Source organism: Pelophylax lessonae, assembly GCF_965119305.1.
Source record: "Pelophylax lessonae genome assembly, chromosome: 1".
In the NCBI taxonomy this organism is placed as follows: domain Eukaryota; kingdom Metazoa; phylum Chordata; class Amphibia; order Anura; family Ranidae; genus Pelophylax; species Pelophylax lessonae.
Window position 1 is genome coordinate 351,338,272 of NC_138768.1, and position 14,781 is coordinate 351,353,052.

The 14,781-nt window shown below is 41.3% G+C and overlaps 1 protein-coding gene across 2 annotated transcripts in view; it reads left to right on the top strand.

Moving 5' to 3' along the window:
• Positions 1–14,781, top strand: part of AGTPBP1 (ATP/GTP binding carboxypeptidase 1) — a 295,080-nt gene that overhangs the window by 246,238 nt on the left and 34,061 nt on the right. For both annotated transcript variants that reach the window (XM_082261111.1, XM_082261112.1), the window contains one exon: positions 5,353–5,513. In XM_082261111.1, coding sequence (XP_082117237.1) covers positions 5,353–5,513 — 161 coding nt within the window. The remainder of the gene's footprint in view (positions 1–5,352; positions 5,514–14,781) is intronic.

A 14,781-nucleotide genomic window follows, 5' to 3' on the forward strand; every position in this document is an offset into this window, starting at 1 on the left:
GCAGTCCAAGCGCTGCAATTAATAAGGCATTAAAAGTATTTTGTGAAAAATATATAAACAAAATAAATCTAGATTTAATTTGTCAATTGGCATGCAAAGTAGTGATGAATGGAGCACAATCCTGATGGTGTAGAAGGATACTCCACTGGGGCAAATACCAAGGCCATTATTGTTTATTATACACAGAAATGACATTGAGGATGGAGCCCACTTTGCACAGACAGTCTCAGGGAAGATAATGGGTCATTACAACGACAAATGGGAACACTTAGCAGGTACCTTCCAACGGGTGGTGACCTGAAATCAATTTCACTTACTGCAAACTCTGTAGCTTGAAAAGAGCAACTAGAAAATGTTTTCCTTGTATTTTAGTTCTTCCTTTTTTAAATACTTTGTATGTGTACCATAAGGGGATGGGTTGTATTTCTAAGTTTTATCATTGCACTTGGCAAAAAAAAAGCATATAGAAAATGTAAGTCTTTTTCTCTGTTTTAAAAATGGAATGCTTACAATTAACATGTATGCACAATTAGAGGAGCTGCAAGCGTACACCAAAGTTCTGTGCTTGGTCAGCAGGAGTGGAGTGCAGGGGGGACATTAGGAGCTAATAGACCACATTAGGAGCTAATAGACTCCTGATGCCTCCGTAAAGAGAAAATATTATTTAAAAGTGCTCAAAAATGAAAATAAAAGAAATAAAAATAACAGGAAAAGCAGGTCTTTCACCCTGTGCGCACACCTGAATGCAAACACGCATATAGGGCAAGCATGTTTATGTAAACAGTGATTGCAACACACATATTTGATATTACCACAAACACCCAAGTGAGAGCAATAATTCATTGTTTAACTCTAAACTGATGACATGTAAAGGCTTTTGAAGCAAACCTAATGGACATTTTTAGGTTCTGCAGTTTTTCACCATTTCACTTGTGAACGCAGTTTTAAGGCTTGACATATTTGGGGTCTAGCTACATATTTTATCCCCCCCCCCCTCAAAAACTGGGTGTTGTGTTTAAGTGCACTAAAATTTACCTTGTATTTTTTTTCCTGAAAAAATAGATATATAAATAAAAATTGCAACTACTATATTCTATAGGACCTCTGCTCTCACAAAATAAGTAATTGTTCGGGGGTTTCAAGTAATGTTCTAGCAAATTTTAACACGTGTGTAAAATAAAAACATTGCCCCCCCCCCCCCTAGAAAAGTGGTTAGAGGGCATTGAACCTTTACCACAATATTGACACAAAAAATGTGCATTAAATTGATATAGGTAGTCAAATAATGTCGGGTACTAACTAACCAAAGCCCTACTGTATGTGATCCCCTACCCAGCACATTTACTACAGCCCCTACTCCTAGTCCATGCTATCAGCTTCTATTGCTTCTCACCTCTCTCTGAATCCTTTAGCTGGTCCGCTGATGATGTACGTGCACACCACCATTATGTACTCCTCTTTAAATGGCCTCCCAGTATAGGGCAGAAATAAAGCAGAAATGAAAATGTGTACATGCATGGATGTTAGTCATTTTGTGGAATTTGGGATGCAATCTAAACCTACACTGTATTTTCTGTACTTTTCCTAAAATAACACTACACTATAGCCTTATATTCCAAAAATAATTCATACACATCCATTACTTAATGGCCCTGTAATAAGTTTTTCATACAATTGTTTGCTATGTTTTTCTGCCTTCTTGTAACGTGCTCAGTGAGCGCCTGAACTTATCATTTTCCCTGTCACTTCCGTTTGGAATGAGCACTGCACTTTTCTTGAGCTCTTGTGGATTGTTCTATGCTCACTACAAATCACATAGTCCATATGGAGAGCAAGCAAAAAAGGGGTGGCCACATTCCTTTATACAATGTGTGACAGGAAGTCAGGTAAATCTGTGGGTGTTGTCACAGACGGGAGATACATTTCTGCCTTTTTTAGACAATTCACCAATTACTATCAGGTGTCAGCTGCAGAGATAGCCAGAAAGGTTTAAGGACGTTGGAAAGCTTCAGTTATTCAGAATGAGGCAATTAACCACTTAAGCCCCAGAAGATTTTACCCCCTTCCTGACCAGGGCCTATTTTGCGATTCGGCACTGTGTGACTTTAACAGACAATTGCGCGGTCATGCGACGCTGTACCTAAACGAATTTGACATCCTTTTTTTTCCCACAAACAGAGCTTTCTTTTGGTGGTATTTGATCACCTGTGCGATTTTTTGATCATGCGCTATAAACAAAAAAAGAGCGTAAATTTTGCAAAAATAACAATATTTTTCACATTTTTTTATATGAAATTCCCCAAAAAAAAAAAGTAAAAATCAAAATTTTTTAACATTTTCGGCCAATTTGTTTTATGCTACATATGTTTGGTAAAAAAAAAATTGCAAAAAGCATATTTTGATTGGATTGCACAAAAGTTATTGCGTTTACTAACTAAGGGAAAGATTTTTGTAATTTTTGTGTTTTTTTTTTTTTTTAACAAGTAATGGCGGCGATCTGCGTTTTTTTTTTTGCGGTACTGTGACATTGCGGCGGACAGATCGGACCCTTGACTGACATTTTTGACACTTTTGGGGTTACCAGTGACATTACTACAGTAATCAGTGCTATACATATGCACTGTTACTGTAAAAATGACACTGGCAGTGAAGGGGTTAACTTTTTTTAAAGGGGGGGGGTTAAGTGTTTCCCTAGGGGCGTGTTTCTTATTGTGATTGGATGTGGCTTGATGTGTAAGAACAGAGATCAACGGTCCTACATAGCAGAACCGTATGATCTCCATTCTTACACAGGGAAGAATGACAGGCGGCTTTGTTTACATTAACCGCCTGCCTTTCTCCCTGTGTAATGGATGATCGCGAGTGCCCGGCGGACATCGGGTCAGCAGGGCACACACGCGCGGGGGGGGGGGGGGGGGTCCGTGACTGAGCGGGAACGTGCTCGCTCCCTAGAGCCTCAAAGGCTAGTGACGTAGACCTACGTCGCTTTGCCTGTGAGGGGCTGACCGCCGCCGTAAGTTGTCGTGTGGCGGTCGGCAAGTTGTTAAGGCCTCTATAAATTATCCAGAGGATGACTACTGATTGCTGCATCCTGAGGCTTTGTGCGTTAAGGAGAGCAGTGAGCTGAGAGACTTCTGAAGGTGAGGTGGTGTTGACTTTTTCTGTGTGAAAAGAAAACAAATAGACTATTGGTCTTTTGCTGTATGACCAGCAGTGTCTGCCCAGCAGTAGGTTGGGACAGACACCATAGGTAGGTTCCTGTGTTGTGAAGGTAGACGCCCAAGTGGCCTTCAGAAGTCTCTCAGCTCACTGCTCTCCTTAACGCACAAAGCCTCAGGATGCAGCAATCAGTAGTCATCCTCTGGATAACTTATAGAGGCCTTAATTGCCTCATTCTGAATAGCTGAAGCTTTCCAACGTCCTTAAACCTTTCTGGCTATCTCTGCAGCCGACACCTGATAGTAATTGGTGAATTGTCTAAACAAGGCAGAAATGTATCTCCCGTCTGTGACAACACCCACAGATTTACCTGACTTCCTGTCACAAATGGCATGATAGAGAATGAGTGGTTCTTTATAACCCACTAACAGGATAAAGGACCACAACAGCTAAAACCATGGAATTTGGAGGAGGCTGAGAGCCCTGAGAGGTACTTTTTGTGAAGAATACATGCTTGAATATATTCTTTTAAAGCAGAATGTAGTGTCACTTTATAGTTTAAAGCTTACCAGTGATCTAAAGTTTCCCACACATAGGCAGATCAGACTAATCAGCGTCATTCCACCTTGCCTACAGGTAGCAGTGGCATGATATGCAATAGATTTTGCAATTCTCAGTGAAGGCTAGATCTGATATTATGAATTGTCCAACAAAAGCATCCATGCATTGAACAATATAAATGGTTGTAGGAGAACCTCATACACACATCAGAGTGGCTTTTGACTGCATTCTATTTCCTAGCTTTTAAGTAACCTAAAGTGGTATCTGTCAGGTACAGAGTTGGTAATGTCCTGTATACTGTACACAGGGCAGCCATCAGGGGGGGACAGCCCATACACATGTAGGGGGCCCAAGCATTCCGAGGGGCCCGGCCTCCTAGGCCCCAACCGATAAGACCAAGTTATTGCTGCTGTAGTAACTAGCAATTGCTAAAGCAGGGCAGCTGCAGAATAAGCCGATGCAGCTGAAGGGATGTCTCTTTGCTGGATTGTGCTGTATCTTTGCTGAAATTATGAGGCTGTCTTTGCTGGATTGGCATGTCACTTTGCTGAATATATGAGGCCGTGTCTTTACTGGATTGGGACGTCTCTTTGCTGAATATATGAGGCCGTCTCTTTGTTGGATTGTAATGTCTCTTTGCTGAATATATAAGGCTGTCTCCTTACTGGACTGGGATGTCTCTTTGCTGAAAATATGAAGCCGTCTCTTTGTTGGATTGTAATGTCTCTTTGCTGAATATATAAGGCCGTCTCTTTACTGGATTGTAATGTCTCTTTGCTGAAAATATGAAGCCGTCTCTTTACTGGATTGGGATGTCTCTTTGCTAAATATATGAAGCTGTCTCTTTACTGGATTGAGATGTCTCTTTGCTGAATATATGAGGTCGTCTCTTTGCTGGATTTGGATGTCTCTTTACTGAATATATGAATATATGAGGCCGTCTCTTTGTTGGATTATAATGTCTCATTGCTGCTGAATATGTTAGGCCGTATCTTTGCAGGATTGGGATGTCTCTTTGCTGAATATATGGGGATGTCTCTTTGCTGGCTTGGATTCATTTTCATATATTAAGTTGTAAGAGTGTTAAAATAGATGTGGGTGCACTGAAGGACTCGGTGGGATGGCCAGATGGTGGATTTGGTGGGACGGCCAGAGGGCATGCCCTGTCAAATGTTGGTGCTCAGGCCAGGAGGGGCCCAGACCTAAAGCTGTGTAAGGGGCCACAAAATTTCTGATGGCTGCCCTGACTGTACATTCCTTTATCAGCGGAGCTCATTTCTAAACCATATTCCTCTGCAAATAATTGGCCTTTGTAAGGGGACATTTTTCAATAAGCTGTGCGCCCAGTTCAAACAATGTTTGTAACCAATACCCAGGACATGTGATGTGGTGGTGCCAGCTTGTCACCCTCCTTGTTTTAAGTCCGGCTAACAACCTCATGCTATAAATAAAGGAAAAAAGTAATTGCGGCAAAGCCTAAGCAGAAGGCTAGGGACCTTCTTAGCCGCATAGCTGTTAAGTAAGCTTTATATGAGTACATACTGCCATGCTAATAATATGATGATTATTTATGAACTGTTAGAGCAGAGCTGTTTTTCAAATAAGTGATGTAAAATATTGTGCATCTTCCAGGGCTTGCAGATTGGGACAAAGGAGCTAGAAGAGATGGGTGCTAAATTCTGTGTAGGATTACTTCGCTTAAAGAGACTGACCTCTCCCATGGAATTTAGCCTGCCTCCAAGCCTACTTGATATTGAGAATGATCTGATCGAGTCCAGCTGCAAGGTTGCAAGGTAATGTAATAAATTAGTTTTATGTTAAGCAGTCAAAATGTTACTTCGTTATATATATACTACAACATCATGTATCAAGCACAGCACTGTTACTTCTGTTGTCATTTTTTGTGACCTCAGCATTTTTTAAAGATTACAGATGCATGTGCTGTTCCACAGCTTTTAACTTCACACATTTGATTATAATATCTTTGGCAATATAATTTAACTGAAAAGGAAATTACTTATATACTTACACAGAAAGATTGCTATGTACACGTGCTGCTCTGGGAAAGAGTGAGTTCTTTTCTTATTTCGGCTTGCAGAGATTGAAGACTACGTTTTAGCTGTATAATTGTTGGCATTTGTTTAAAACAACCAGCAGCTTTTATTTTAGGTTTAGCTCTTATTCACACTGACGCGGCTTTGAAATTGTGCAAGTTCATCCAAACTCACACGATTTCAAAGACGCATTTCAGTCCACCTTTGGGGGCAACATCAAAGACATCTGTGCAGCTTCATGCACAGATATCTATTGAAATCGCCCCCAAAGTCGCCAAAAGTAGTGCTAGAACTACCTTTGGAACGTGGTGTGGTACCGCAAAATTGGCGTTGCACCGATTGGAACGCTCCCATTGTCGGCAATAGGCTGCAATTTGACCTGTCAGATCGCATGTCAAATCACGCCAATGTGAATGAGGGCTTAAAGATCACCGTTCTCAAATCTAAAATCGTTTAAGCAGCTTCTAATTGGTAGTGACCTAACATGCGGTGGAGATGGAGAGGTGCACCTTTATTACCCTAGACTAGCATTCAGACTGTGTATCAGTGAATTATGTACTCTATTAGATGTTTATGAGATCTCTGCAAAAGAAAAGAAGAAAGTTCATCTAGGTTTTGTGCATCAGCACACAGTGAACCTCTGCATACATTTCTATAAATTGCTGATCCAAGACTACTTTAGGTGAGCCTGTTTTCAGAGATATATGCAGTCTGACACTTCTGACCTTTGCTTCTAAAAAGCTAGTTGCCTGGCTCTGATGCTGATCCAGCTGCTTCAAGTTTAATTTAGAGCAAGTATGCCGATCATGTGTTCTGATCTTGCTATAAACTTGTTCCACTACCAGCATGTTTGTGTCCATTCAGACAAGGAGACTTGGTTCCACCTCACCCCCTCTCTTTCCTCATTGGCTAACTGACTTTGACCGCAGCAGAAGCCAATAGCGCCTCTGCTCTGTCTCAGCTAATCAGGAGGGAGAGTCCCAGACAGCCAAAGTACTCGGCACATTGCTGGATCAAGATGGGGCTCACGTAAGTATGAGGAAGGCTGCTGCACACTGAAGGTTTTTTATCTTAATGCATAGAATGATTGAAACAGTGACTGAGAGGTAAACCTGCACAGCAACAAACTACATCACAGAGTTCACAATAGTACACAATGAATGGCTATGAATGAAAGCCATTGTGTACTACTGACGTGATAACTGTAATTGGTCAACAGCTATCCCATGGTACTAGGGCCTGCCCGGTATAACCATCTGTCTTACACTGTGCCTGGTGGACATCGGGTGACAGATCGGACTGCTACACCCCCGAGGCACGCCAGTGGGAGGATGTCCTAAGACTGGAAAATAGTGCTCCGATTTGGCTGTCATTTAACAATAGGCCAGGCAGGGGGTGGTTAAGGTCTGGACTGTCTGCATCACATTGTCCGACTGCTCCCTTAATAGCAGAATGTCCAGAAATGCCCCAGTGAAAATGCTCTGGGAGCATTGTAAGGCTAGCATGGGTGCCAACACCTTGATGAACACTTTTGTGGAAGACAGACCAAATAATAGGGCTACAGACTGAGCATGTTAATGTACCCAGAAAAATGGAGATAGTGTTGATGTGCTAGGAAAATGTATATGCATCCCTGATGTCCACAGAGGCTAAAAAGTCTCCATGATGGAGAGAGACAATGACAAACCGTGTGGATTCCATGCCAAACGTTTGGATTTAAAGGCCTCAGATCCAAAAGGAGACAGATGTCCCCTTTTGGTTTAAGAATATAGAAAAGGTTTGGGTAAAAACCCTTAAACCTTTCCACCATTGGAACAATTGAAAATAGCTACTTGGTTCAAAATATCTGCATAAGTAGCATGGAGTTCTGCTAATGTGTGTGGAGACACAGGTGGGTTTGACAACATGTAATGTGAAGGTAGGCAAGAGCCGAACTCTACCTTGTTGCCCCTGCAACTGTGTCTCATACTCAGGCATCCACGATGCTTGCTGACCACATGTCCACAAAGACCAACAGACAGCCTTGGAAAGTTGGGGCGTTACTTCATGCCTAAGAGGACTGAAGTACGGAGTGTATCTGAAAAGTTTTGATTGTCTTAGGACTTCTCAGGGATCTAAGACTAGTAACAACACTAGTGAAAGCTACTGACTATACCTCCAATTTTTCGGTTACGTATACCTAATCATTAAGGACTAACATGGCATCTTTAAGCCTGGGAACTATGGCAGCTGCTGCAGTTCCTCAGGGAAAAAGTCATTAGTCAAGGATTTGTTAGACTCTTCGATAGAGCATGCAGATGGCTTAGAGGCTGCTATAGCTGCAAGTAGGTAATGATTCTGAAGGGCAGGAGGTAGAAGTACGCTTACAGCCTCTGTGTTTCAAGTCAGCAATAATTTTTGCAATTTGGCACATAAAATCCATCATACATGGGGAAACAACCTTACTAGATAAGGCAGTTGAGTGGCCTACATCTCGCAGAACTAAGGAAGACTCACAAGTGTATGGACTCGAGCAGAGGAAATAATCCAGGCTGTGAGCTGGAGGGACCCAATACACCAACACTTTTCCCCTTTACCGTGCCTTGCAAAAGTATTCACCCCCTTGGCATTTTTCATGTTTTGTTACCTCACAACCCATTAATTAACATGGATTGTTTGAAGATTTGCATCATTTAATTTACAGAACATGCCCACAACTTTGACAATGTTTTTTGTTTTTTTTTTTTTTTTATTGTGAAGCAAACAACAAATAGGAAAAAATAACAGAAAAAGTCAATGTGCATAACTATTCACCCCCCCTAAAGTCAATACTTTGTAGAGCCACCTTTTGCAGCAATCACAGCTTCAAGTCACTTTGGATAAGTCTCTATGAGCTTGCCAGATCTTAGCACTGGGATTTTTGCCCATTCCTCCTTGCAAAATTGCTCCAGCTCCTTCAAGTTGGATGGTTTGCGCTTGTGAACAGCAATCTTTAAGTCTGACCACAGATTTTTTATTGGATTGAGGTCTGGGCTTTGACTAGGCCATTCCAACACATTTACATGTTTCCCCTTAAACCACTCAAGTGTTGCTTTAGCAGTGTGTTTGGCGTCATTTTCCTGCTGGAAGGTGAACCTCCGTCCTAGCCTCAAATCACGCACAGAGTAGTACAGGTTTTGCTCAAGAAAATTCCTGTATTTAGCACCATCCATCTTTCCCTCAACTCTGACCAGTTTCCCAGTCCCGGCAGCTGAAAAACATCCCTACAGCATTATGCTGCCACCACCATGTTTCATTGTGGGGATGTGTTCTTTGGGTGATGTGATGTGTTGGGTTTGCGACAGACATAGCGTTTTCTTTGATGGCCAAAAAGTTTAGTCTCATCAGACCAGAGCACCTTCCTCTATATGATTTGGGAGTCTCCCACATGCCTTTTCGCAAACTCAGAATGTGCCATTTTGTTTTTGTGCTGCCTCTCTGATTAATGCCGTCCTTGCCCGGTCCGTGAGTTTTGGTAGGTGGCAGTCTCTTGGCAGGTTTGCTGTTGTGCCTAGTTCTTTTCATTTGGGTATGAATGATTTGATGGTGCTCCTGGGGATCATCAAAGATTTGGATATTTTTTTTATAACCTAACCTTGACTTGTACTTCTCAACAACATTGTCCCTTACTTGTTTGGATAGTTCCTTGGTCTTCATGGCAGTGTTTGGTTAGTGGCACCTCTTGCTTAGGTGTTGCAGCATCTGGGGCCTATCCAAAAAGGTGTGTATATGTAATGACAGATCATGTGACACTTAGATTGCACACAGGTGGACATCATTTCACTAATTATGTGACTTCTGAAGGTAATTAGTTGCAGCGGATCTTTTTATGCTCTTCATAACAAAAGGGGTGAATACATACACATACGCACATGCCAATTTTCTGTTTTCTGTTTCTAAAAAATAGTTTTTTATGTATATATTTTTCTCATTTCACCTCACCAACTTAGACTATTGTGTTCTGATCCATCACATAAAATCCAGATTAACAAAACATTGAACTTAAGGCTGTAATGTAACAAAATAAGTAAAAGGTCAAGTGGGTGAATACTTTTGTAAGGCACTGTAGCTTGGGATCAAACATGTTGCACTGCTTAATGGAGAACTAAATTGATAACTCTAGAGATTTAAAAGGCTGGTAGTGACCAGGTCACTGTAGGTGGCAGAGCAAAGGCTAACAAAGCTGAAACCTTGTAATTTGGAGCAATGATGGGAAGAACACTAGCAAAAAATTAAAGCATGCTAGAGTTGGGAAAGGTTATACCTGGCTAGATGCTGTGGGTTTTTTTTTTTTGCCAGATCTTCCTGTAGGCAGCCGTTTAACCCAGTTATCTCTGAATCCTGTGTCCCTTAAAGCGGTGTTCCACTTATTTTTGTGTTTTTTTAAAAGTCAGCTACAAAAAGTGTAACTGCCGACTTTTAATAAACACACAAACACACACACACCTGTCCCACGGTCCAGCGATGCGACCGATCGAAGCCTCACTTCTCTCCCTTTTCTCTCTGCGGTGCCGGCAATAAAAGTGTGGGCACCCGGCTGTGACAGCTTGCGACTTCACAGCCGGGTGCGCACTGTGCATGCGCGAGCCATGCAGCCCCTCTCCTATGGTCGGGCAGTCTTCTGGGACCTCTGACGTGTTCTAGAAGATTACAAGGAGGGAGGGGGATCGGAAGTGGGAGCAGGTACCTGTCAAAACTAGGTACCTTTCCCCCTCCCCCAAAAAATGACATGCCAAATGTGGCATATTTGGGGGAGTGGAGTGCTTAAAGCGGAACTTCCCCTTTTGGTTGGAGCTCCGCTTTAATAAATGAGAAAGGAAATGGATTTATTTGAAGCCAATTTTTTTCATATCTATCAACACGCAGATGTACAAACCTGATTCAAAAAAAGTTGGGACACTGTACAAAATGCAATGATGTGGAAATTTCAATATTTTATTCAGAATACAACATAGATGACATATCAAATGTTTAAACTGAGAAAATGTATAATTTTAAGGGAAAAATAAGTTGATTTTAAATTTCATGGCATCAACACATCTCAAAAAAGTTGGGACAAGGCTATGTTTACCACTGTGTGGCATTCCCTCTTCATTTCATAACAGTCTGCAAACGTCTGGGGACTGAGGAGACAAGTTGTTGAAGTTTAGGAATAGGAATGTTGTCCCATTCTTGTCTAATACAGGCTTCTAATTGCTCAACTGTCTTAGGTCTTCTTTGTCGCATCTTCCTCTTTATGATGTGCCAAGTGTTTTCTATGGGTGAGAGATCTGGACTGCAGGGTGGCCATTTCAGTACCCGGATCCTTCTTCTAAGCAGCCATGATGTTGTAATTGATGCAGTATGTGGTCTGGCATTGTCATGTTGGAAAATGCAAGGTCTTCCCTCAAAAAGATGACATCTGGATGGGAGCATATGTTGTTCTAGATCTTGGATATACCTTTCAGCATTGATGGCGCCTTTCCAGATGTGTAAGCTGCCCATGCCACACGCACTTATGCAACCCCATACCATCAGAGATGCAGGCTTCTGAACTGAGCGCTGATAACAACTTGGGTTGTCCTTGTCCTCTTTAGTCCGGATGACATGGCGTCCCATTTTTCCAAAAAGAACTTCAAATTTTCATTCGTCTGACCACAGAACAGTTTTCCACTTTGCCACAGTCCATTTTAAATGAGCCTTGGCCCAGAGAAAACACCTGCTCTTCTGGATCATGTTTAGATATGACTTATTTTTTGGCCTATAGAGTTTTAGCCGGCAATGACAAATGGCACGGTGGATTGTGTTCACCGACAATGTGTTCTGGAAGTATTCCTGAGCCCATGTGATTTCCATTACAGTAGCATTCCTGTATGTCATGCAGTGCCGTCTAAGGGCCCGAAGATCACGGGCATCCAGTATGGTTTTCCGGCCTTGACCCTTGCGCACAGAGATTGTTCCAGATTCTCTGAATCTTTGGATGATATTATGCACTGTAGATGATGATAACTTCAAACTCTTTGAAATTTTTCTCTGAGAAACTCCTGTCTGATATTGCTCCACTATTTTTCGCCGCAGCATTGGGGGAAATTGGTGATCCTCTGCCCATCTTGACTTCTGAGAGACACTGCCACTCTGAGAGGGTCTTTTTATACCCAATCATGTTGCCAATTGACCTAATAGGTTGCAAATTGGTCCTCCAGCTGTTCCTTATATGTACATTTAACTTTTCCGGCCTCTTATTGCTACCTGTCCCAACTTTTTTGGAATGTGTAGCTCTCATGAAATCCAAAATGAGCCAATATTTGGCATGACATTTCAAAATGTCTCACTTTCAACATTTGATGTGTTATCTATATTATATTGTGAATAAAATATAAGTTTATGAGATTTGTAAATTAGTCCATTCCTTTTTTACTCAGAATTTGTACAGTGTCCCATCTTTTTTGGAATCGGGTTTGTACATTGTGACTGTTTCTGATGCAGTAACAGCTCTGCACTAGACATACAGTATTTATTCCTCCGCAATTAACATCCTGCTTTAAAAGAAATATGTTTCGTATTCCCTTTCCCATTTTATTATGTTAAGAATAAAAACTGTAATAGCCACTTGCCTATTGCTTTATTATTATATTGTGTTCCTTGGTTTCACATTACATGTCTGCCATTTGTTGCCTCTATTCTAAGTAATTTGTGATGGTCTCATTGATTCTCTATTGAGAAAGAGTATAATTGATAGTGAGTAAGCACCAAATGTAGCACTTGAATTATTGATATGTCGCTGTATTTATTTTGTTACTTTAATCCCATGTAATACCTTCTATAATGGTGAAATCATTAGACCAGCAAAGAGCATGAGTTATATAGAGGGAACATTAATTGTGCATTATCTAGTAATGTGCCCTTTTTTTTCCCTTAAAGTTAATGTGTGTGTGTGTGTTTTATCTGCCTCAAGCAAATTTCCAACATTTTAAATATAAACATGAGCATTACTTTGGTTGGTAAAGATTTCTCACTTTTGCTTGCTAGATCAGAACCAGGACCTTGGTTCGATTTGAACCAAGGTCCTGATGTACCTTTTAAACCATAAACGTCATATGCCTGGTACCCACAGTAAGTTTGTTTTTTGGTTCAGCCTGAACGCCGATCACCTGCTGGTTTTCCAGAATGCTTGTTCTACAGAAGCCGGTCATAAGATCAGCTTCTGTCAGACAAGCACCTGTACACATGGGCCGAATGTCAGCTGGTTTCTACTGTACCGGCTGATTTTAGCCAATATTCAGCCCATGTGTATGGTGCTATAGAGTGCTTGGTGTAAATCTGGAAAATTTGATGCCAGTGTGTCTGGAAAGCTAGTATCAGATCAGCATCAGTAAATTGCATTAATTCTACACACTTGAGTCTTACAACAAACGTATTAAAGTGGTTGAAAAAGGCTCAAGGTTTTTTGCATGCATTCTATGCATGAAGGTAGAAACCTTTTGTGTGTAGCAGCCCCCCCCCCAATATTTGTCTAAGCCCCATCTTGATCCAGCAATGTGCAGGAGAGCAGGGACTCTCCCAAATCTCTTCCTCCTCATTAGCTAAAACAGCAGCGGGAGCCATTGACTCCCACCACTGTCAATCACAGCCAGTGGGCCAACGAGGAGAGGGTTGGGCCAAGCTGCTCCCCGTGTGTGAATGGGGACACAGAGCAGTGGCTTGGGAGCCCCCTTAGCAGGCAACTTGGCAGCAGGGAGGGACCAGAAGTGCCAGTGGGGGCCCTGAGAAAAGGAGGATTGGGGCTGCTCTGTACAAAACCACTGCACAGGGCAGGGAAGTATAACATGTTTGCTATTTTAAAATCACTTTAAATATATTGATCAATCAATAGGTAAAATGACCCAGAAAAAAACAGCAGAGAACTTTGATAACATTTGGCATTGACAAATTGCAAGGCGTTACTGTCCTGTGAAAGTGATTCTGTCTGTTCTTTGTCTTTCACGCAGATGTGAATAGTATTGTTGTCAGGAAAAGAAGCCAGCTATCACTGTGAAATGATAGTGTGGAGGGGAGCTTTCGGGAATTGATCACCCCAGCAGCTCTGTACAGTTTTTAAGAGAATAAATTTATGTGCATGCTGTCCCTTTGAAACACCAGAACTATAAAACAGCTGCCTTGTTTGTAACTATGCCAATTCCCTATTAAACTTTATACTGCTAAGCATTGGATAGCATGCAAACTGAACAAATAATTAATGCACATATTGTACTTTTGTCACTTAGCCATACAGAGCTGTTTAAAAAGGTGCAACCATATTGTAGGTTAAACACACAGACTAATGCCTGATGAAGTTATTACAATTAAATGTATTTTAATGGTACTTAGACGACTGTGTTACTAAACAACCATTTGCAAATGACTATGCTTTTAATTTAAACTATCAGTGCCATTTTCTCAGGTTTACTTCAGCCACATAATTAACTCCACAAGCACAGGATTGGGCCCAGGTCTTATTCCTTTTTAATACATGCTTTTAAATGTAATACACATCAATACTATTGGGAGAGCAGTTTAAAGCAGATTAGAAGAGGGTCAAATGCAGATTAGCAGGCCAACTTTGGGTCAAATCTGCTTGAGACTTGGAAGTGTCTCAGTGATCTCAAACACAAGCTACATATACCTAAAAGCATGCTGTACAAGCCTTTCTGCACAAGACTTACCACATACTAAATATCCCACCATGTAAGATGTTTTAGTTTTTGGTAGCAATTATTTTAGTAAAGGCCTAACTAATTATATTGTAAAGAAACATGTAAAGCCTTATGCACACTGGGCATTTGCCCAGCTCTTCTAAACGCCTATCTCCCGGCACCTAAAGCCAAGTTTTTGCAAACACATTTAGGCATGCTTAAGTGCGTCAAGAGCTTGTGCCTTTATTCATTTCTTTGGCCAGAATATTAATTTATTTTGTTCATTGAAATTAATGAACGGACAAGTGCTTGACTCGCCTAGCGCTTAAGCACATTTA